Source organism: Indicator indicator, chromosome 22 (assembly GCF_027791375.1).
Source record: "Indicator indicator isolate 239-I01 chromosome 22, UM_Iind_1.1, whole genome shotgun sequence".
Taxonomy (NCBI): Eukaryota; Metazoa; Chordata; class Aves; order Piciformes; family Indicatoridae; genus Indicator; species Indicator indicator.
In genome coordinates, this window is record NC_072031.1 from 6,568,661 (window position 1) to 6,591,579 (window position 22,919).

Here is a 22,919-nt window from a genome sequence, read left to right on the forward strand (position 1 = left end):
GGGGATGTGGGTCAGGTCTGGGGATGGGGGGGGGTGGAAAGGTCCTCTATGGGCATGGCTGGTGGCACTCCCGGGGAGGCTGGTGGCACTGTAGGACATGAGGGGCTTGTCACCATGTGGGGTGACCCCCAGTACACTTGGTTCTGCTGAGGCTGGCAAGGTCCTGGCATGGCCTGAGCTGTGATGGACAGTGAGGGAGCAGCCTGGGTCATGTCATGGAACCAGGCATGGAGTTGAGCACCTCATCACCAGCACCCTGCTCAGCTCAGTGCTGGGATCCCACATCCCGCAGGAGGCACACTGGGGGCTGCAGCCCCAGAGCCAGCTCTGAGGGGTGGCTGGATCTCCCCATGTCCTCTCCCTTGGCACCTCCTTCTTAGGATGGGGATCCCATATTTCACCCCAGTCCTGGAGGTCTGAGCAAAAGCTATAAGCAGTAGCACATCTGCCCATGGTTCAGCTCCAGGACCACTGGGGTCAGCACAGTGAGTTTTGCTTTTCCTTTGGTGCCAGGACAGGCTCTTGGATCTGGTTCCTCTGGGGTGCAGGAGGTGGTTTGTGTGTGAGTGGTGTTCCCGTTGAACACCCTTTGGTGAGGAGAAGGTTGGGGGAGCCCAGGACCTTCACTGAAACATGGGGAAGTGCAGTCTTTGGGGTGAGGGCAGGTTTTGGGACCCTGTCACTGCTCCCAGAAGCTAGAGGTGGGAAGTGCTCTGTGCCAGAGCTTGTGCAATGGCAGCCAAACCAGCCCACGTGGCTGGGCTGGCAAAGCTCCCTGGTACTCAGGATGAGGGCACTCATCCATTCCTCCATCCCTGCTCCTGCCCCAACCAAGATCTCCTCCCCAAGCTCACACCTTGGGCAGAGCCTGGCCATTCCTGCCAGGCTTGGTGGCCATAGTGAGTCCCTGTGGCCTCTGGGAACACTGCTGAGGCAGAGTCCAGCCACTGTGCATGGCAGCTTTGTCCTGGGGACCTTACCCACCTGCCCCGAGCCATAACATATTTGAGTGGGAGGGCTATGCCAAGCCATGCTGTCATGACCTCCAAGATAGGCAAGGCGTTGAGGGAAGCCCTGGAGAACTGGCATCCTCCTGCAGCAAGTCCAGAGGGCACCACTGGGCTGGCACAGACCTTTCTTGGGCACAGTCCACTGCCTCCAGGACTCCTCATCCTGCCTCAGCCTAGGAAGTGTCACCTCAGGATGAGCTCCATCACCAGGCCCTCATGCCATCTTGGGGTGTTCCTTATTACCCAGGACATGGCACCTTTGTGTGTGCTTTATCACCTGGGTTGAGTCACTTTAGGGTGGGTTCCACCTCTCAAGACAGAATATCTTGAGGTGGTCTCCACCACCTTGGTTTTATCACCTCATCCAGGCTCAGGGCTTAGAACAGAGCACCCATGGGTGCTCTGTGGCACCCCCTCCTGTTAGCCATCTTTGTCCTGGTGTGCAGGTGACAGCCAACCAGGCAGGACAGCTGGGACACTTGTGTGGCACAGGGGCACTAGTGAGTCCTCATGAGATGGCAGCATGAGCTGGGGGGGCTGTGTTGTGCCCAGGGGCATCCCTTGGCAGGCTGCACTTTTGCCATGTCCCCACTGTATCGCCACTCACTGAGGCTGGGAACATGAGCTCCCTGGGATGCCAAAACCCCAGCCTGGTGTGTGGGCCCAGAGGTGGTCAAATCATTCATGGAATGGGAACAGCAGTGGGTCCTGGTTCCTTGGCAGGGCTTGGATGGGCTGTGTTCAGCCCCCAGGGACATTCCCTCATAAGTGACAACCCAAGGCAGAGTTGAGTCTGTGTGCTGCTGGGGGCTGCCAGAGAGGCCTGGGAGTCTCCAGCTGGGCACCCCGAGTCAGTCCAAGATGTTGGCAGTGGCAGCACAGCCCCAGTGCCAACTCAACCCTGCCCAACTTGCAGCTTAAGCAGGCACACCATAGAAAGGGGCTTGGAGCCATCTGGCCCCATTCCTGTGTGATGGTTGAACTGGAGGTCCTGCTGCTGGGGGCATGGGTGAGACCCTTGGGGCTGGGGGCTGCTGCTTGGCATGGCCAGGCTCTGTCTCTTCCTGGGATATTCCCAAGGATTTGAGGCTTTTGTAGGACAAGGGACATCAGGCATTAAAGTCCAGATTGACAAGTCCAAATTGACAAGTCCAAGGGTTCTTCCTGCCTTGCCCAGGTGACCAGGGATGACCAAAGAAGAGGGATGGGGAGCCTTCACCTGGGAACACTCTTACTGAGTGCATGGAGGGTGTTCCTTGGGGCCACCAGGGAAAGCCTGGGGTGGGATGCGGAAGCCTCCCATTGATGGAGGCCCAGGGACAGGACCAGTGTAACCTCTCAGCAGTTCCCCTGGCAGAAAGGTTGGAACTAGATGATCTTTAAAGTCTCTTCCAACCCCCAAAAATCTATGATTCCATGATTCAGCATCTCCCTAGGCTGTGGACCCCACAAGGGACACCACAGGGATGTCCCTTCACATAGTGTGACATCCGCCTGAGACAAAATACACACTGGTTCCTCACCATCTGCTCACTTATGGGCCCAGATCTCCCTTGGCCAGGGGGTGGTGGCTGCTGTATCTTCCACCACCCTGTGTCTTCTGCATGTCAGGAGTTCAAGTTTCCTTCACAATCTTTAGGGTGGGTGCCTAGTGGGGAGACACTCGAGAACACCCCCCCAGAAGTGATTCCCTGCTTTCGTTTCTATATTTAGAAAGCTCCAAGCCTGGTTTTAATCCCTTTGGTGCATCCTGGTGAGGTTTCTTTACCCTCTCTTAATCAAAATACCGAGCAGTTCTTGCCAGCTATTTATAGAAATCTAATCAATTCAGATTTTTTTCCATCCAAACTTAAAAGCTCCTCAGCTAATGAGGTTCTGTCAGCCTGACAAAGCTCTTTCCTACACCCCTGCTCATTTCTGGATCCAAAAAAAAGGAAAATATTTGGGGTGTTGTGGCTGCTTTGAGATCATGAAGCCTCTGGCACAGGTTGTTGTTGGGGGCATCTTGGGCTTTGGGATGCACAAGCCACTCTCCTGCTTGTGTCCTCTAGGTTTCTTGAGCAACTTTGGGACACTTTCCTCTCCCACTTTCTGAAGATGTTGGCCTGGCTGGCTCCAAACTGGTGTTGGAGCTAGGCTGTTGAAGGAATGGGCAATGAAACACCAGCAGCTCCTCTGCAAGGCTCAGCAGTGGCACTGGGCCCTGCCAGGATGGCACAGAGTGGGAAACAGAGGCATGGGAACAGTCAGGAAGAGATGCCATCCTCTGCCTGTGCTCCAACTGAGCATCCAAAGTGGATGTACAAGACTGGGTGCCCAGGCCTGAGTCTGGGTGAGGGATATGGTCTCTCCTTTAGCCTCCCCTGGCCATGATGGAGTCACTGGTCACAGAAAGGTTAGGATCACAGGGCTAATCCACCTCAACTGACTTTTCCCAGGAGCCAGGCTACTGACTGGCAGCAGCACAGAGCATCGTAATCCCTGGGTGCTGGACTCCATTCCTAGCAGAGCCCCAGGTGTGGGCTGGTGGCTGGGGCAGGAAGGGGACAACCCTTGCCAGAGACCTGGTAAACTCGTGCCAGGTCCCCAGCCAGTCTCAGTCCTGTGGTGTCAGGTTTATGGTGCTGAAGGAGGAGCACCCGGGGTGGCTATGGTGACCCCATGGAGCTCAGCAGGCAGGGACATCACCATGAAATAGGGGGTCTGCAGAGAGTCCAGTAGCACAACTGCTGTATTCCATTGGAAATCCTGGGAAGTTCCAGGCAGCTCTTTTAGGTCCATCCATTTTCTATGAAGTTTTAAGGGGTTTCACTAGGACAAAGCAACTATTTCAGCATTGCCTTTCCCCCAAAAGGAAAGGACAAACAGGTTTGAGCTGCAAGCTTCCCCCAGCACCCCACTGGGAGAACGAAGGGAGAGCAGGACTTGCCGAAAGTGGTGGATCATTGCCCTGGGCACTGCAGGGGAAGGGGGTGTGTGAAAAGCCATCCCCACGGCACTGGGTATCAAAGGCCCCACGCTCGGAGCTCCTATTTCTGCTGGAGGGGGAGCGTGTCCCCTTCCAGGGCCACCTGTGCCCATCTGTCCCTCCTTGACAGCCCCTGCCCCGGCTGTCCCCCCTGGAGGACCAGTTTAGGCGCCAGGACATTGCCGTTCCGTAAGGCTCCATGAAGGGATGGAGGGGATACGGTGGAAGGGTCAGATTCAGCCCCCGACAGCCATCCTTGTTCTTTCTGCACCAGCAGATGCAAACAGATGCAGGTGCACCAGCCGGGTACAAACCAGCCTGTGGCACACTGAGCCCCACCACGACCTCTCCGTCCCCACAGCCCTGCCCCAGAGCGCTGTCGGTGCTGGGGAAAGGGTCCTCAGGCAGCTGACAACCCTCCCAGCCCTGCGGACGGGCGTGAGATTCGGGTTTGCACAAAAAAGGGTCCCTCTGGGAGGTCAGGTCCCAAGGGGAACGGGGCAAGGGCTCCTCCCTGATGCCACCCAGGCACTTGGCACAATGCAGAGCGCGAACAAGGGGAGCCCCGGTGTCACTTTACAACGTGGCCGTGCCCGCTCCCTCCCGGAGTCCACAGGGACCCGCAGGACGAGCCCCAGGTGCGGACGTCACCCTTGGCTGGCAGCGCGGAGAGGGGCTGGGGCCAGCGGCCACGGGGGTCGGGGCTTAGGCGGCCGCCCCCCGCCGAGCCGCTCCTCCCGGTCCCCGCCCGTACAGTTGCCGGGAGGTATTCTTAGCCTCCGGCAGACGCACCGAGGGTGCTAAGCCCGTAACCTTCGGCCCATTTCGCTGCTCATCGGCCGGCCATCTGCAGATCAGCACAATTCGCCTCGGGATGGATTTGGACACCATGTAGGGGAAACAGAAGAGAGAAGGAGGTGGAGAGGGGAGAGGGACTTTATATAAGACCTTGAAGGTCACAGGAAATAAAGCCTGTGACTAGCACATCAGCAGGACACCCCACTGACAGCTCCTGAGGAAGATTTCTCCTCTCCCATGAAGGATGGCTCATGGTGGGTGCTGGGGTTGCTGCTGTGTCTGGTCATGTTGGGTGGCAGCCTCTCTGTTGCCCTGCACTGGGTTAGATGGGATACAAAGACCCCTGGTTCTGCTCACCCCACAACCCACCTTGACCCTCCCAAAATGCTGGCTTGAGGAGCCATGCTTCTCTCTCATTCCTCCAGGCCACCAGCTATTCTGGGGCCAAGATGAGACTATCCCCATTGCCATCAGCTAAGGCACCCTCAGGAGACCCAGGGTGGTCTTCAGGCCACGAGGGGCAGGCAGGGGAATGCTGGCTCCCAGCCACCCCGGGCTTTTCAGGTCAGGTGTAGCATCTTCCCCTTTTGAGTGGCTTGTGGCAGGCTGAGCATGCTGAGGGGTCTCAGGGGAAGGTGACCCAAAGGAGAGGGGATGCTCCTGGTGGGAGGGAGGTAAGTAGAAGGTATGCAGGACTCATCTGGGAGTCCTTGGCTGGGAGCTGAATTGGGAGTCCAGAGGCACCTGTGGGCCATGTGCCACCATAAGGACAGAGGAGTTTGTCGAGGGCAGAGTAAGGGTGACTGCACCTCTGGTTTGGCCAAAGCAGTGGAGGCATCTCCACCATGCCAGGCTGCACATGGCAGCACATGGGAAACCCTGTCAGGCTTGAGTTGCTGCTGCCACTGGCATGGCTCATCCCTAGTGTGAGCCCACTGATCTTGTTGGGCTTCCAGCTCCCAGCACTGCTGGCCCTGGCATGGATAGAGATGGTGGTTCCCACCTGCCCAGCATCCCTGCCTAGGGCAAACTGGTTTGCAGTGGGCAGAGTAGTCTGAGGCTGGCACTGTGTTGACCCCTGCTCACCTCTTCCTGTGCTTGGCCACCACAATCCTCCATGGCTAAGTGCAGCAAGACCCAGTGCTATGGCTTTGCTGACGCTCTGTAGGACACACAGCCCCATGCCTCCCTGGCATGGACATGTCACAGGAGCTGGAGGAGAGGGTTGCCCATGCCCAGCACAGCCTGGGTGGAGATGGCATTTTTCCTGGTTGGCATCTGCTTGCCAGCTGAAGTACAAAGGAATTATTTTCCTCTGAAACACTTCCCTGGTATGCAGGCATTAGGCATTTTGGGGGATTATTTAGACTAGCAGCAACTGTTTGTAACGGAGTCAGGGTAGTTGGTGATCTTTTATTTTTGGCACTCGCTGACTGATGTTGAACCGCAGTTGGAGGCCTATGGAAAACATGGATGGCTTCTCCCGGGCTGCAGAACAAACTCATTGTGTCCCTGCCAGCCATGCAACCCAGTGAATGCTTTCCTAGTGAAGGGATGCTCACAATAAATAGCTCCTGAGCCCCTAGCTGAGCTCAGCCCTGCCTGTGGAAAGGCTGAATCCCAAGCTGGGGAAGTCCATGTCCCTTCCTCTCCTTTATTCCTTTATCCTCCTCCTTGCCCCTCACTAAGCCACCCACCATAGCCAGCACGATGGTCTTCTGAGGCAGGGCTGGGGAAGGGCCTTTTTCACCTGCCAAGTGCCCACAGCCCCTTGAGTTACAGTTTGATGTCTCCCCCTCCCCATTTTTTAGGGCTGCTTTGCTGCCTTCCTGCAGCGCTTCATGCAGCCGTGGCTGGCGCAGCCATGAGGTCTTTGCTTAGCAATGGCTTTGCCCCCCACAAACATCTCTCTGCACTCAGCTTCTTGCAACAGGGACAGAAAAACTCAGCTGGAGCTAGAGAAGGTTTAGGAAAGAGTTTAAACCTCTTGGTTATGGCCACAAATCCTCCCCCAGGCCCCCCTGGCACTCCCGGGGCTGGCGGGTGCCCGATAGCCACATGCCGGCATGGTTAAGACTGACTGAGCTGTTCTCATCGTTTAGAGCCGCACGCCCCCGGCATGGACCCTGCCAGTGCTGCTGCCCACAGCCCCCTGCCAGCCGCAGAGCCCAGGCTGGAGCAGAAGGCAGCCAAGAGCATCCATGAGGAGGAGCAAGATGGCAGCCCTGCCAACACCTCCTTGCCCAGCACCACTGAGGAGGGACATGGAGAGGGGAAGGAAGAGCTGTCAGGTGGCCCGAGTGGGGACCTGGGGCCAGAGAATGGACAGACAGAGGAAACCACCATGGAGAAGGGCCAGGAAGAGCCTGATGACACACAGGGCCCAGGGGAGGTCACCAGGTTGGGCACTCCTGAGGCAGTGCACCGTGAAGGGAACCGTGGGCTGGGTCCACAAGGTGGCTTCCAAGCTCAGGAGGATGAAGAGGCTGGTGCCAAGAAAGGAGCCTCTGAGGAGCTGCCTGGGGAGGAGCAAATGGAGGAGCCAAAAGCAGTGTCTGCTCCTGAGAGGGGAAAAGAAGGGGATGAGCAGAGCTCAGAGGAAGATGATGAGCAGGGAGAGTCTGAAGAAGATAAGCATGGTGAGTCTGAGGAAGATGGAGGCAAGGGAGAGTCCAAGGAGGAGGCAAAGTCTAAGGAAGATGAAAAGACTCAGGAAGATGGTGCAGGGCCAGTGGGGCCAGAGAATGGAGATGAAGGGAGCGACAAGGAAGTGGCCAATGTGTTCAGCAAAAAGGGCCATCAGCAAGGCAAATCAGCAGCTATCAATAGGAAGGAAGAAGCCAAGAATGGCACTGTCAGCTGCCTCCACCCACCCTGTGAGGATGCAGAAGAAAACCCACCAGCAGCAGCAGACCCACCTGCTGTGGAAGACCCACCAGCAGCAGCAGACCCACCAGCAGTGGAAGATCCAGCAGCAGCAGACCCACCAGCAGTGGTGGAAAATCCCCCAGCAGCACCAGACCCTGCTGCAGACAAGGCATCGGTGGCAGACACAGAGAGCCCAACTGGCCCCAGCTCCCACCCAGCCTCTGCTGAGCTCCAACACCACCAGATAGGTCGGAGTCTTTCCTTGTGAGAGTGACCAACTATCGGCCGCCGCAGAGCTGAGCTTGGCACATTAAACCGCGCCTAGTGCATGGCCCCCTCCTAATGCTTCTGCTTCCCGTGCCTGCCCCTAACGCTGCAGGGCTGGGCTGGCTGTGGGTGTCCAGGCTCAGGTGGTACACTGGCCAGCGTTTCCCTCAGTGCTCTTTAAGCCCACAATGTCTCCTCTGGGCTGTGGATAAGGTTTTTAACAGCCAGGCCTCTTTCGGCACCTGCAGACCTCTTAAAGGCTCTTTATCCTCCACCAGCAGAACCCTCCAGACCTTTTGTGGTGCAAGGGGAGGATGCTGCCGGGGCTGATGGATCTCTTGTCCACCAGCCTGTGCCTCATAGGGAAGGTGGAAAGAGCTAATTGGGATCAGTGAGTTGCTGAAGCACCAGCTCTGACCACATCTGGTTGATGCAAGCCTAGCTAAGGAGGAGGGACAGCCCTACCATGATTTCTTACAAACACTTGTGGACTTTGGCCCAGGGATTGGGCAGTGACCTTCGGACTCAGCTGAGCCTTTTTCTGCTTTCATCTGTTATGTTCTAGCTCAAAAAGTTCCCATTTGTGCAGGAAGGGAAACCCAGTTTGGTCTCTGGTATTTTACTTGGCAAGTCAAAAGGTCTTCCTCAGCCCAACACTCAGAAGACACTCAGCACAGTCTCAGGGTTCAGCACCTGGCCCAACCATCCCCAGCCCAGCCAACCAGCACACATCTGTCGTCAGAGCTGTTCCCAAGTCCCCACTAAAGCCCAGACCAGCTCCTGATATCAAAAAAACACTTGGATCTGCACAGGGCCCTTGGTGTGCCATCACCTCCAGGGCAAGGGCACCTCTGTCCTACTTCCTCAGGGACACTGGGTTGCCTACCCCAGGTGGAAGCATCTGCCTCACACTTTCCAGGGCTGGCATGGAGCTGTGGAGTCCCCAGGACCACCCCAAGCCAGGGTCTAATGCGGAGGGCCCCATCCTGATGGGGGGCAGAGAAGCAGGAGGGAATGATGAGGCAGCTGGGATGGGTCAGCCTGGCCAGCCTCTCAGGGGCCAGTCCTCACCTCGCACAGCCTCATGTCTCTGGCTCAATGTGGGATTTTGTGCAGGAGTGGACACAGAGGCAGAGCAAAGCAGAGTTTGCCTGCAGCTGAGGCTTAGCCCTGGGGGGGGCTGCAGCTGCCAGAGCAGGCGGAGGCCCCAAGGGGCAGCGGGTGCTGGCAGGTGCCACACATGCTCACACTGCACTCCAGCCCCTGGAGCCCCTTTCAGGCACATCCTGCACATTCCCCACGGGCTTCTGACCCTCGCTAGCCTCTCCTCAGAGCCAAGCAGTTGCCCATGATGCTTCCCCAGCAGCCACAGCCCTGGCAGCCTCCAGAAGCGCTTGCCAAAGAGAAATGACGTGGCATGCCAAAGGCAACAGTGGCTGCTGAGGCGCCTGGCAGGTCCATGGGCTCAGGGGGTGTGTGCTCCCCATGCCCAGCAGCAGCTTGTTTGAGCTCCCATGCAGAGTCCTGAGCTCCAGTGGTAACAGGTCTCCTTGTCTTTTTCCTCCAGAAGAGGTTGAGGATGCCAGTGAGCCGACCAAACGAGACCGGTCCCACTTGGAAAACACCCTCAAGCTGAATGAGGACAAACCTGCTGATGAAGTCTCAGGTGAGGGATCCTGGGTGACACCAAGCCACATGTTCCCTGCTCCTCCAGTCCAGGTGATCCCTGCAGGACAGGATGGTCACCATGCTCCTGCACCGAGATGGCAATTCCTTCCCCTAGAGTGTTTTGGGTTTTACCTTACTTCTTACAGGCCCAGCAACACCCTGTCTTCAAAAACAACCCTTTTGTTGCTCTCGGGTTAGGATACTTTAGATATTTGAGGACACCCCCAAGGGTGTACAAGAACTAGGAAGATAGGCTAGAAAATGCAGGTGGTGAGTCAACCTGAGCCAGCCACACTGCTGCCTAGCGTAACCCAGGGCAACTTTCAATAAAGTGTTCAGATTTTTATTCCAATTTAAGCTGTGGAAGAAGCTCCTTCTTTCTTCTGGCCAGCAGCTTAGGGGCTATGCCATGGGTGCCTGGCATCATGGTGGAGGGCTTTTGGGATCATGGTGTTAAGTGCAATACAGTTCTGGCATATGCAAGACCAGCAGCAGATAGTGCCCAGCAGGCAGCATCAACAGGGAGGGGCATCAAAATGTATGACTGGGGTGAGTTTGGCCAAGATTTCTTGATCCACGGCTGAGTCACCCTCAAGATCTTCTGGGAATGCTCACCTAGGAGGGACTCATCCATGGTGGTGGGGTTTGCCTTTCACCCATCTGCATGCTTCTGCCCTGGCAGGAGTCCTGCAGCGTCTGAGGAAGATCTACCACTCTTCCATCAAGCCCCTGGAGCACTCCTACAGATACAACGAGCTGAGGCAGCATGAGATTACAGGTAATGGCATGGGCACCAGTGTCTCCAGCACCATCAGGCCAGCAGGATGCAGACAACAGCAGAGAGAGCAGATCATGGAAGGGCTCAGATAGTTTGTCTGCTGTTGCAGCTTCACAAGAAGGCCATGAACATGCTGGGCATTGAGGCCATGTCCTGCTGAACCCAGTGGCAGGCATTCCTGCATCTGCCTTCACCCATCTGCTGTCAGGACCATCTGTGTAGGCCAAGTATTGAACCCTGCCTGCTTTGAGTCCTCCACCTGCTCAGCATCGATGCCCTGTACCCATGCCAAGCAGAGATCATAGCCCAGTGAAACAGGCTTGGCAAGAAAGCTTCAGACCTCTCAAGGCTGGGGATGAGCTTCCTGGGGGTGGCCAGACCTGGCATCCTTCCTGCTCAGTACAGGACACAGCCATGTGGGCAGGGTATCCCTCAAGCTCCATTCATTCACACTGGGAGTTAGAGTTTCCATCTCTTGGCAGCTGCAGGCACATTGGGTCAGGTGAGCAGGTCCCCGTGGCCATGAGCATTGCTTTGGGCTGAGCCCCAGCAGTCCACATGTCCCTCCAGAAGATCAAACTGGAACCCTGGCCCCAAGATACTCACAAGCTACAGGTAGCTCTTGTGACCCATATGACATGAGCAGCCTCAATGTCCAAGTACAGATGGTTCATGCCCAAGAGTGAGGTCCTCATTCACAGGGGTAACTCTCCTGTGAGCCCCTACTCAAGCCGTGTCCTGAGTCAGGGTCAGATGTCCCCTGCTCCTTGGCAGGTGGGGGATGCTGGAATCCCTGCTGACTGTATCCCAGGACTGCATGTCTATATCAGCCTTCTGCTGGGGTCCCTCCTTGTCCTGAATTTGTTCCTCCCTCCCCAGATCTCCAGCCTTACCCACTCAGGAGCCATGCTCTCCCTCCTGGTGAGGACACTCTCCACATAGGCTGGGCTTTACTACACCAGCACATGAGTCCATGTTTATTTGGGTAAACCCCTGGGACACATCTCCTTAGAGCAGAACCCATTTTAAGGCACACCTGAACCCAGGTCAGAACATGGCTTGAACATCTCCACACTCAGCCAGCCCACTTCCAGCTTAGAGTCAGCAGGGAGCATGAGAGACCCATGGGGCAGAGCTGGAGAGTCCCTACCACCAGCCCCTGTTCCCTCAAGGCTCAGAGCACCCTGGACATCATCCACCAGCCCCCACAGGAGTTCGGGAGGGAGTATTGGTAGGTCTCATAAAACATGAGCTCTGTGCTGGGAGGCCTTTGCCAGCAGCTGGGACTACGATCCACTTGCTGTGTGGGAGGGTGCCTGCAGGGGTCACAGCCACTCACCATGCTGCAGCCAACACAAGAGGGGTGTCCCATGTACCCTCACCCCGCAGCTGCTGTCACCCACCCAGCATACTGGCTTGTCCCCTCCCTCCCCAGTCAGTGTAGCACTGCCACGTGCCTGGGGAAGGAGCAGCAGGAGCTGCAGAGTTGGCATCTCAGTGCACAACCCCACAGCCTCTTCACCATGCAGCCCAACCATGCCAGGTTCCAGCTGTCTCCACCCTGGAGCTCCCAGGTTCAGCAACACTCCCACCTCCTCTCCAGGATGCTTTTGTCTGTGTTGGTGGCAGCACATTTACTGTTATGTCAGCCTAGGGCACTTTAGGAGAACATTTGGGGTTACAGGAACAGCTGGTGGGCTCCCAGCCTGTAACCCTCACCTTGCTGTCCACTGCCAGAGGATGCAGCCCCCTTCCACAGTTCCTGGTGCACAACTTGTTTCCTCACTCAGGGCATCCAACCCTGCCCTTCAGCCATCCCACGTCCAGGCAGCCACCTCCCTTCTCCCTTCTTGGGAGGCAAGAAGTGTTTCTCAGGACCTTTCTGGCTTACTCCCTCCCAGAACCTGAACCACCACTCACCATTGTGATGCCTCTCTCAAACCCAGCTCCTGAGCAGGACCCACCACAGACAGCAGGTCCTGGTGTTCCTCACAGCCTCATCTCGCAACACTCCATGGTCTGTTCCTCTTCACCATGAGGAACAACCATCCCTCAGGATGATGATGCACCAGGTCAGCTGCCAGCATGAGTGCCCAGCACACTCTGAAGTGTCCTCCATGGCACCCTCCCAGAAGAGCAGATAGCATCCCAGAGCCAGTAGCCTGCAGCTTCCTGGCCCCAAGGAAGGACAGATGGACACTGTGTCACCTGCATCCCTCAGCTCAGCCATGAGAGGCCCCGGCCATGCTCCGCTCACAAATGTTCCTCCTGCAACCAAACTCCTCAAAGCATCTCTGGCACTCCAACCCTACCCCAGAACACACAACCTCACCCTGGAAACCTAAAGCCCAGCAGTTTGCCTTTACTACCCCCAGACCCAGCTTTTCCCACCCCCTGTTAGCAGTGTAATTAGAGAAACCTGCAAATTAGTAAGGGGGTTGGCACAGGGAGCCCTTTCAACCTTTCAAGACAGGTCATGGTGGAGCTGAGGGAGCTTTCTCAGTGGCTTTCTCTATGCAGTGCCTCTGTCCTGAGTACCATGTTCATCAGTGGTGCCCCCACAAGCTGGAAGATGCCCCCAGACTCCTCTCTGTGCCCACCCCCATGGCAAGGGAGCAGCTGGGGGGAGCAGAGCTGCCACCTCAGCTGGCTGGGAGGAACAGGGCTGCTGGGAAAGCTGCAGGGCAGGCCTGTCATGGAATCTGTGTGACCTTTGGAGGTGTAAGCCAATACAGAGGGGACCATGGCAAGCACCTTTGCCCCTCCATTACACAGCAGCCCTCCATTTTGTCACCCTCCCCACCAGCTCTGCTCGTGAGCACCGGCTGGTGGAATCCAGGACTCCCCCTGCTCCCCACAGCTCACAAAACCACCCAGTGTCACCTCTCCCGGGGAGCTGTGACTGCTGTCATCAATCCAAAGCTCTGAATGGCCGAGGTGCATCCCAGAGAGCTGAGCCCACAGCCTCTGCTCTCAACGTGTTACAGCCTGGCAGGTGCCATCTCCCTTCCCCTGCCTGCCACCCTCCTGCATCTCTGCTCTGCCATCTCCATGGGTGCAGGTACGCTCCGGCTCTGTGCTCGGGCACAGCGAGGCCACCCTGCAGGGACTGTCTCTTGCTCAGGGGTGAGGGACTCTCCCAGTCTGATGATGGGAGGCTTGCTGTGAAGTCATGCCAGTCTATGATGCATGCTGGTAGCCCTAATGACTTTATATGTGCCAGTTAGCAAGTGTCCTGTATAGGGAATGGCCTCCCAGTGGCCCTCACCAGCTGCCCTAGGGCTGGATACTGGTAGCCACACACTGGGGTGGTCAGGACACTTGTTAGGGTTGGTGGCTGTCCTAACCATGGCTTGCTGGGCTCCATTTGCTCAGTGAACGTTGCTGGGGAAGCCTATGCAGGGCAGAAGGGTTGGGTTGATGTCTTGGGCATGGCAGCTCTCCTGGGGCTGCTCCCCCAGCCCCAGAGCACAGGGCAGGCTGGGGTTCGGTGCTTCTCCTGGTAGCTGCAGGTCTCCTTGCTCACAGGCTGTAACTCCCTCTCTCCTGCTGGGAATGTGGCCGTTGCTGGCTTGTCCTACCCACAAGAAGGCCAGAGCCAGTCTCCATCTCCCTCCTCACCCTGGGCCAGACCCAGGTGGCTGCATCACTCCTTCGACTCATGGTACCTTTTCTCTCTCCCCGTGTCCCCTGCTAACAGCTTACCCTGGACGCACCCTGGGCTCCTCGGCCACAGGTTGGTATCGCTGCCTCCTGCTACCTGCATGCTGCCAGCACTGCCTAAGCTCTTCGCTGGCCTCCAGCTTTCCTACTCACCTGTCCCAACAGAGCCATGGTTCCCAGGCAGCGAGCAGACCCTGGGACTCAAAGTTCCATGGCACCCACTACAGCTGCTATCCCCAGCCCTTTCCAAGCTCAGCATGCGTGCTGCTGCACTTTATCCCAGGCCTGACTCTGCACAACCCCAAACTCCCCTCTTCCCTGCAATCCCCACCTCACCCAGGCTTTGACACCTTTCCCTCTTGGGTTGAGACTCAAGAGGCTTTGTATTCCTCTAGTCAAAGTTCAAAGGCATTTGTGGTGAATCTGCACAAGTTGGAGGCAGCCCACCCCATGGGGGGAATGGCCTTAAGTTGTGCCAGGGGAGGTTTAAGTTTGACACGAGGAACAATTTCTTCCCTGGGAGAGTTGTCAAACTCTGGGATAGGCTGCCCAGGGCAGTGGTGGAGTTCCCATCTCTAGAAGGGTTTAAAAGTTGTGTAGATGTGTTGATGAGGGATGTGGTGGACATGGCAGTGCTAGATGAAGGGTTGAATTTGATGATCTTAAGGGTATTTTCAACACAAATGATTCCATGATTCTATGATTCTTCTCACCATTCACCCTCCTACAAGCAGAATCTTTCCCAAATGTCCACCCTTGATCCCCTTGGCTGCAGTTTAAGCCCATGAGCCTGCAGCAGCTGTCCCAGTGACACAGGCTGGCCCCTGTGTGGTGGCCCCAGCTCCTGTGGCAGCCAGGGCTGGCTCCTCTCCCTGCCCATCCTGCTTGGGGCATGCTGCCATGTCTCCCCAGTGAAACAGAAGCTGGGAGACAGGCCAAGAAACACCATCGAACAGCCAGTCCAGTGCTGGGCCACAGGACAATGTTCCTGCTGCGAATCGGCATGGGGCAAGCCCATCTTCTAGCCCTCATGTTCTACCCCACAGCCCTCACTGATGGATCCTGCTGAAAGAGGCTCCTCCACTCCCCATCCATGACTCTGGCAGAGCTCTGCCAGCACCCGGAGGGCCTTGGGCTCCCTGTCATGCCAGTGTTCTGGCAGCTGGCAGGCTGTGCCTCTAGGTAGCATATTCTGATAGCTGCCACATCTGCACTCCAAGGTACAGGCATCCTGATGTGTGGGCATTCTGAGGTGTGGGAACCCCAAGGTGTGGGTATCCTGAGGCATGGGCACCTTGAGGTGTGGGTACCACGAGGGGTAGGTACCTCGAGGGGTGGGTTCCCTGAGGTGTGGCTATCCTGAGGCGTGGGCACAGGCTTCTGTGGGCACTGCCATGGATGCAGGCAGCTGGTGAGCTGCTCGTGGGGCAGGCACAGGCAGGCTGCAGACACTCACCCCTCTGTCTGTGGGGACATTGCTGGGTGCATACTCCTGGTCTTGAAAGCTTCAGGAGTGAGCTGGCTGCCCCTCCACGCACACTACGTCTGTGCCACAGGCATGGGAGTTGTGGGATGGGACAGGGTGGCAGCGTGGGTGGTGCTGGGTGAGTGTCCTCAGGTGTTTTAGCCTCTCTGGGTGGTTTGAGGACAGCAAGACCTTTGTGGTTGTGGCTTGGTCTGAGCCAGGAGAGGAAGGAGGTTTTACTGTGTCCTCCAACCATAAGAGGGGTGAGCCGATACTAAGCACTTCTGCTGGGCTTGAGGACAGGGAGGGTCAAGGAGAAGGCCTTGTCCAGGATTAACCCCAGCCCCAGTACAGCCTGGCAATGGAAAAACCTTCCAAAAAGCCACTGCTGTACAAAAAAACCCCAACTATTTGGGCATCCAAATTACTCCTGACCCCAGAGCTGAACAGTCCAGAACAATGCAGGCTCTGCAAAGGGACATGTGGCCTTCCTGGCTGGGTGTGTGCAGGATCTTCTCAGCTTGCTCTTCACTCTGCAGCAAACCTGGCAGCTCAGAGAAGCTGTACTTCAGCTGCTGGGTTTCCAGCAGGACCACAGTTCGAGACCTCTCCACCCCTGCTCATTGATCATGCACCAGTGTGCAACTATGAAACCAGCAGGACGAGCCTCGCTGGAGCTGGGATGGACTTCGATCTGAGCTGAAGTGCTGCAGGCTGGGCTGGGAGTGAGCAGCCACAGGGTGGCTGGAGAGAGCTGCAGTGATGGAGTTGCCGCCATCCCTGTCCTGCAGCCGGCCTCTTTTTCCTGTCCAGATCATCAAGGTGACCCAAATCGGTGCTGACAGACCTGGCAGGGGGACGTGGCAGGACCAGATGCCAGGCCAGCACCCTCCCAGGTGGGAGATGCTCATCTCTCCCAGACCTTGGGCAGCAGCAAGGTGGACTCACGCATGGTCTCACATCCCCGGAGCTGCTGTGCTACCTGGAGAGCTGCACAAGTCCAGAGCCTGGTGGTGCTCAGGCAGCCCATGGGGTGCCAGCACCCCACTCCCAAAGCAAGGGGTAGTGATGGGCTGGGTGAGATGTCTGTGGCCTGGCACGGGGGCTGCCAGCAGCGCTGTCCGCCGCGGCACGGCGGCAGAGGTGTGGCGGTGAAGCGCAGCTGGCCGCGTTCACACAGCCACGCCTGGCCAGGAGCGCGTTACGAAAGAGCAGGCGGGGACCCGCCTCACCCCTCTGGCACCACTTCACAGGGGATAATCATCACCGCCGTGAGCCGAAACCCAATTAACGCCGGCGAGCGAAGAGAGCAGCAGCGACAGAGTGGCACAGAGGAGTCATTAATAGCGAGGCCAAGGTTTCAACATCTGTTTTTGTCCCATGTGAGAAGACAACGTCGGATCCCTGCAGCTCGCAAGCAGGGAACAGGCAGTGGGCAGGGATGGGCTCAGACGTGGCTGCTCTGCTTTGGGGAGGAGGGTTGAGCTGTATGGATGGAGCTGTGCCCCACAGAGAGATGTCCCCAGCCCACTTCCATCGCCACCAGTGACATAGTGAGGCTGCACCTCGTATCCTGGGTTCAGTTTTGGGCTCCTCACTCCAAGAAGGACATTGAGGGTCTACAGTATGCCCAGAGAAGGGCAACAAAGCTGGTGAAGGGTCTGGAGAACAGGGCTGGTGAAGAGCATCTGGGGGACCTGGGGTTATCTAGCCTGGAGAGTATTGAGGGAAGACCTTCTCACCCTCTGCAAGGAGGTTGCAGCCAGGTGGGGGTTGGTCTCTTAAGGAGCAAGTGATAGGATAAGAGCAAACGGCCTCAAATTGCCCCAGGAGAGGTTTAGATTGGATGTGAGGAACAATTTCTTCCCTGAAAGCTTTGCCAAGCCCTGTAACAGGCTGCTCAGGGCAGCAGTAGAATCCCCATCCCTGAAGGGATTTAAAAGTCCTGTAGATGTGATACTGAGGGACATGGTTTAGTGGTGCCTTGGCAGTGCTGTGTTAATGGTTGGACTCGATGATCTTGGAGGTCTTTTCCAACCTTTATGATTCTATGATTCTGTAGTGGCCCTGTAATGGGAGGAGGCTGGCATGATCTATTCAATTTGTTTCCCCATGGTTAGATGGGTTTGGTGCAGAGCTACTATGCAGTGCATCCTTGGGAGCAAGAGCTCAGCACCATGTGGGCTTTGTAGCTCCTTCCACCTTGGAGATGGATCTCTGACTCACTGGAAAACTGCTGGTACCTGTGTGGGCAGCAGCTATGGAGCAGTGGGGTCTGCTGCCACCACAGGGAGAACAACTCTGAGGCATGGGCCATGGGGGAAGCTCACCACTGGCTGAGACAGCAGCTCCCAGCAACTCCAGTGGCACCCAGCCCATCCCCAGGCTGGAGTCCAGGTCCTCTCCCACCCTGAGCACAGGATGGGGATGGTTCTCACTCATGCATTTTACTTCCATTTTTGGCTTGATCTGGGCCTAAACTGACTCTGAGGCTCCTGGCCATCCTGGGCACAGCCTGGGGGGGTGCTGCTCTGACTCTGCCAGCTGCCCCTCCAGTGGCCTGGGACTAGATGGGTCAAGGAGAGTGGGCACAGGATGGTCACAGTATCCCCTTCCAGCAGGGTTTGCTCCCGGCGGCAGCAGCTGTGTGTGCCCAGGGAGCTCCACACTCCCAGACCAACCATGTGGCATGGGACAGGTTCTGATGGGTCATCACCGGCCCTCAGGAGCCCCTTAGCAAACCGTGGGACTTGAAGAGTGTAGGATGGGGTCTGTAGTTCTCTCTTGCCTTTCCCCAGGCCCAAAGCAGAGCTGTCTGCCCAGCCTGCTCTTCCTGCACCAGGCTGAACTCTCACACCCAGCCCGCACATAGGTAGGGACTTTCTGCTCGACCTGCCACGAGCTGGGGTCAGATCTCTGCCAGGGTAAGGCTTGCAGGCAGCTGGCACAAGGTTTGCACTGCGCTTGCCAAGCACCGCTCCGTAGTGTTGCTCCTCAAACCACGCCAGCTCCCTCCGTGAGAGCGTTCCCCTGGTTGCAGCATGGCCACTTCCTTCGCAGGTCCCGTGCTTTGCGGCGGCTGCCGTCAAACACCACCCCCACAGCCAGCCCCTAGACCACTCCTGCTAAACCACAGCCGAGCTCAGACGAGATCTGAAAGACCTTCAAGTCCTCCCTTAGTCTAAGAAGGGCCAAACCTCAGAGAGCATCAGCCAAGTGGGGTGGCGGTGTCCCGCAGAGCACGGTGACGTCCGGCTGTCCACAGGTGCCGGTGCCCCTGGCGGGGCGATGCCTTGGCTGGCGAATGGCTGGGTGGCCCCAGGGGTGGCAGCAGCACCGCGCCGCTCGGATGGGATGCTCGTTACGGCCGGGAGGGAGCCGCGCGGCGGCGGCGGCTATTGTTTCTTCACTTCCTCTTGTTATTTCCCCTCTCCGCAGATGGGGAGATCACTTCCAAGCCCATGGTGCTATTCCTGGGACCGTGGAGCGTCGGCAAATCCTCCATGATAAACTACCTCTTGGGGCTGGACGACACTCCCTATCAGCTCTACACAGGTACCGTGCTCCCTGCCACTCCCTGCTCTGCCCAGGGCCTGCTGGCACCAGCATGCCCGCGGCCGTGTGGGCAGCGATTCCCAGCCGCTGCTCTCCGATCTCCCTCCTTACAGCAGGGAGATTGTGATATTACGAAGAGTGGCTGAGGAAACTGGAGCTGTTTAGCCTGGAGAAAAGGAGGCTGAGGGGAGACCTTCTGGCTGAAAGGAGGTTGGAGCCAGGTGGGGGTTGGTCTCTTCTCCCTAGTTACAAGTGACAGGATGAGAAGAAATGTCCTGAAATCACACCAGGGAAGGTCTGGATTGGATATTAGAAGAAACTTCTGCACTAAAAGGGTTCTCAAACACTGGATCAGGCTGCCCAGGGAGGTGGTTGAATCCCCATCCCTGGAGGTGTTTAAAAGAGGCAGAGATGTGGTGCTGAGGGACATGGTTTAGCATCAACCTTGGTAGAGTTAGAGAATGGTTGGACTGGATGATCTTGAAGGTCTTTTCTAACCAAAATGATTCTATGATCCTATTCTGTGATATGGCTCATGCCACCTGGTTGCGGTGCCACACAGAGGGAAAGGTTCACCACCATGGCCCAGAGCCTGTCCATCCTCTCCTGGGAGCAGGAGAGCATCTCTCCCCACTGCATCACCATCTCACAGTGCAGGGCTAACCACTTCTGACCCCCACCATGAAAGCAGCCATCATACCACTAGGGTAACTCTCCTTTGTTTTATCCCCTTTCCCCCCTCATGTGGAGCCAATTAATTCAACCTCCCTGGAGAAAAGCCACCACCTTTTTCTCCTCCCTGCTCTCATCTCACAGCTGAGGGTAGATGTCTGTGACCAGTTCTGCAGTGTGGTAATGAAGGCCCTGGGAGGTGCTTCTCCCTTGTGCAGCCAGGCCACTTCCAGAACAACCAGTCCCCTTCCAGAACAACCAGTCCCCACAGAAAACAGCCCCGATGCTGTTTTCTCAAGAGCTTTGATAAGAATTTTAGAGCCCCACTGCTTGCCTTCCTCCAGTACCTGCTGGCAAGTGAATGATACTCCTGGGCCCCCTATCTGGTTGCAGTCCAGCCCTGTCACATCCACTGCCAGTATGGATTTCACAGCTCTGCTTCTCCTCTCGTTGCTGCACAGGCGCGGAACCCACCACCTCTGAGTTCACTGTCATCATGCACGGCCCCAAGCTGAAGACCATCGAGGGCATTGTGATGGCTGCTGACAGCGCCCGCTCCTTCTCGCCCTTGGAGAAGTTTGGGCAGAACTTCTTGGAGAAGCTGATAGGGATTGAGGTGCCCCACAAACTGCTGGAGCGAGTCACCTTCGTGGACACTCCGGGCATCATCGAAAACCGCAAACAGCAGGAACGAGGTAGGGGGTTACTGAGGGACTCCAGAAAAGATGTGGAGATGCCAAGGGTGGCTCCAGCACAATGAAGGAGAGCCCAAGGCTACAGAGGAGGTCTTGCATTTGAGGAGATGATGACTCTGGCCCGCCCATGGCTATTGCAGCAGCAGCTGGGACCTGGGCAATACACCCAAGTGTCATCAGCTAGAACAACCATTTCTGCTGATTGGAGGTGTGAGAGACAGGAGGTTCATCAAGGTGTTTCCTGGGGCTTTTGGGGCTGTTGATTACTGGCCTCAGCTCAGTATTTAATGCCCCATTTATCACCCTTGGAGCCAGGCTTGGCCAGGTCCTACATCAGGAAGCATCAGTCCATCCCCACAGCATGTAGGGTGCCAAGATGGATCAGCAGAGCTTCTTGACCCCCTTAGGCCCACTGAGGAAAGCAATGATAGGGCTGATACCTGTTCACAGGAGCAGCAAGACTCTATGCCCAGCAGCAGGGAGGACGAAGGTTCGGAGGTGAGGCTGAATGAGACATGTAGTGACTGGCCCAGGCACACAGGGATGGAGCTTCATGCCAAGAAGGTCTGAAGCGTTTTTAGGACATTAGAAACAGACTCCAGGCTGCACGAGAAGTCCTGCACCCTGTCCAACCCAGACAGGACATGAGGCACAGCAGGCTCAAGGTAACCTGAAGGAAGTTGTAGTCAGGTCGGGGTCAGGCTCTTCTCCCAGGCGACTAGTGACAGGACAAGAAGGCATGATATGAAGCTGTGCCAGGGGAGATTTAGGTTGGATATTAGGAAGCACTTCCTCACAGAAAGGCTCATTAGGCACTGGAATGGACTGCCCAGGGAGGTGGTGGAATTGCCATCACTGGAGGTCTTTAAGAAAAGCTTGGATGTGGCACTTGGTGTCATGGTTTAGCTGATGTTGTGATGTTAGGTCATAGGCTGGACTTGATGATTTCAGAGGTCTTTTCCAGCCTCAATAATTCTGTGATTCTGTGACTCACCCTGTGCTGACCATTTCTACTGGATGTGTCTCTTTCCTCTCCTCAAGGTTACCCATTCAACGACGTATGTCAGTGGTTCATTGACAGAGCTGATCTCATCTTCGTTGTCTTTGACCCTACGAAGCTGGATGTGGGCTTGGAGCTGGAGATGCTGTTCCGTCAGCTGAAGGGCCGTGAGTCCCAGATCCGAATCATCCTGAACAAAGCTGACAGCCTGGCTACCCAGGAGCTCATGAGAGTCTACGGAGCCTTATTCTGGAGCCTGGCTCCTCTCATCAACGTCACAGAGCCACCCAGGGTGTACGTCAGCTCCTTCTGGCCCCAGGAGTACCACCCGGATACCCACAGAGAGCTGTTCCTCAAAGAAGAGATCTCACTCCTGGAGGATCTCAACCAGGTGATTGAGAACAGGATGGAGAACAAGATCGCCTTCATCCGCCAGCACGCCATCCGGGTGCGCATCCACGCCCTGCTGGTCGATCGCTACCTGCAGACCTACAAGGACAAAATGACCTTCTTTAGCGATGGGGAACTGGTGTTCAGGGACATTGTGGAGGATCCTGACAAGTTCTTTATCTTTAAGTCCATTCTGGCAAAGACCAATGTCAGCAAATTTGACCTCCCCAACCGCGAGGCCTACAAGGACTTCTTTGGCATCAACCCCATCACCAGCTTTAAGCTGCTGTCTCAGCAGTGTTCCTACATGGGTGGGTGTTTCCTAGAGAAGATCGAGAGGGCCATCACTCGGGAGCTCCCCGATCTCTTGGGGAGCATCGGCCTGGGCAAGAAGCCCAACGTCCTCTCCTGCGACGTCACTGGCTGCGGTGAGACCCCAAAGAATCGCTACAGGAAGCCCTAAGGTGTTGTGTCGTGTAACCCTCCACGTGTTCCTATGGTGAATGAGCTTATGTCTTATCTGTCCAAGAAGCCGTGGTTTGTTAACCCTTTGAGAGCCACACTGGCAAAGGCTACTGTACGATGAGGACTTTGAGTCATTGACATCGATGGCAGGGGAAGATGGGTGGGCATAAGAAAGAGAATAAAAACTGTGAATTCCTGACATTTTATCTTTGTTCTTTTGAGTAGAAGGCAATGTTTAAGCTGTAAGAGTGAGCAATGCACACTGAGCTTCAACTCTAGCTGCTTTTTCACTGGTGCCAAGAGTGTGTGAAGAGGAATGGTGACCTCTGCATCCCCGAAGCCAGCAGGCAGCAAGAAGGTGGGCACAGAAGAGAGAACAGGGGAGAGTGGAGGCATTAACTGGGGCATCACCAGGGGCAAAGCGCTGGGCAAGGAAAGAGAAGCCAGGTCCCAGCTGCTGTTTTCAGGCACAAACACCCCACAGATCTCTGCAGATATTGCTCTTACTTTTCTTTCTGAGACTTTGAGGTGGCCCAGTGAGTTCTCCTTTCATGTAACAGCTGGGTTGAACTTCTGCAGCCTTCACCTGGGTGTTCTCCTTAAGAAGTTTTTTTTTTTTTGCAGCATTGGTAGCTATTTGGCAGCACTGGGTTCATG

The 22,919-nt window shown here is 56.3% G+C and overlaps 1 protein-coding gene across 1 annotated transcript; it reads left to right on the top strand.

Annotated features, from left to right (window-relative positions):
* Nucleotides 1-7,085: 7,085 nt before the first annotated feature.
* SRL (sarcalumenin) lies at nucleotides 7,086-22,552 on the top strand. The gene is made up of 6 exons (XM_054391061.1): nucleotides 7,086-7,892; nucleotides 9,479-9,577; nucleotides 10,262-10,357; nucleotides 18,924-19,040; nucleotides 20,174-20,407; nucleotides 21,449-22,552. The coding sequence occupies exons 1-6, from the start codon at nucleotides 7,121-7,123 to the stop codon at nucleotides 22,258-22,260; spliced, it is 2,130 nt and encodes a 709-aa protein (XP_054247036.1). The 5' UTR covers nucleotides 7,086-7,120; the 3' UTR covers nucleotides 22,261-22,552.
* The last annotated feature ends 367 nt before the right edge of the window (nucleotides 22,553-22,919 follow it).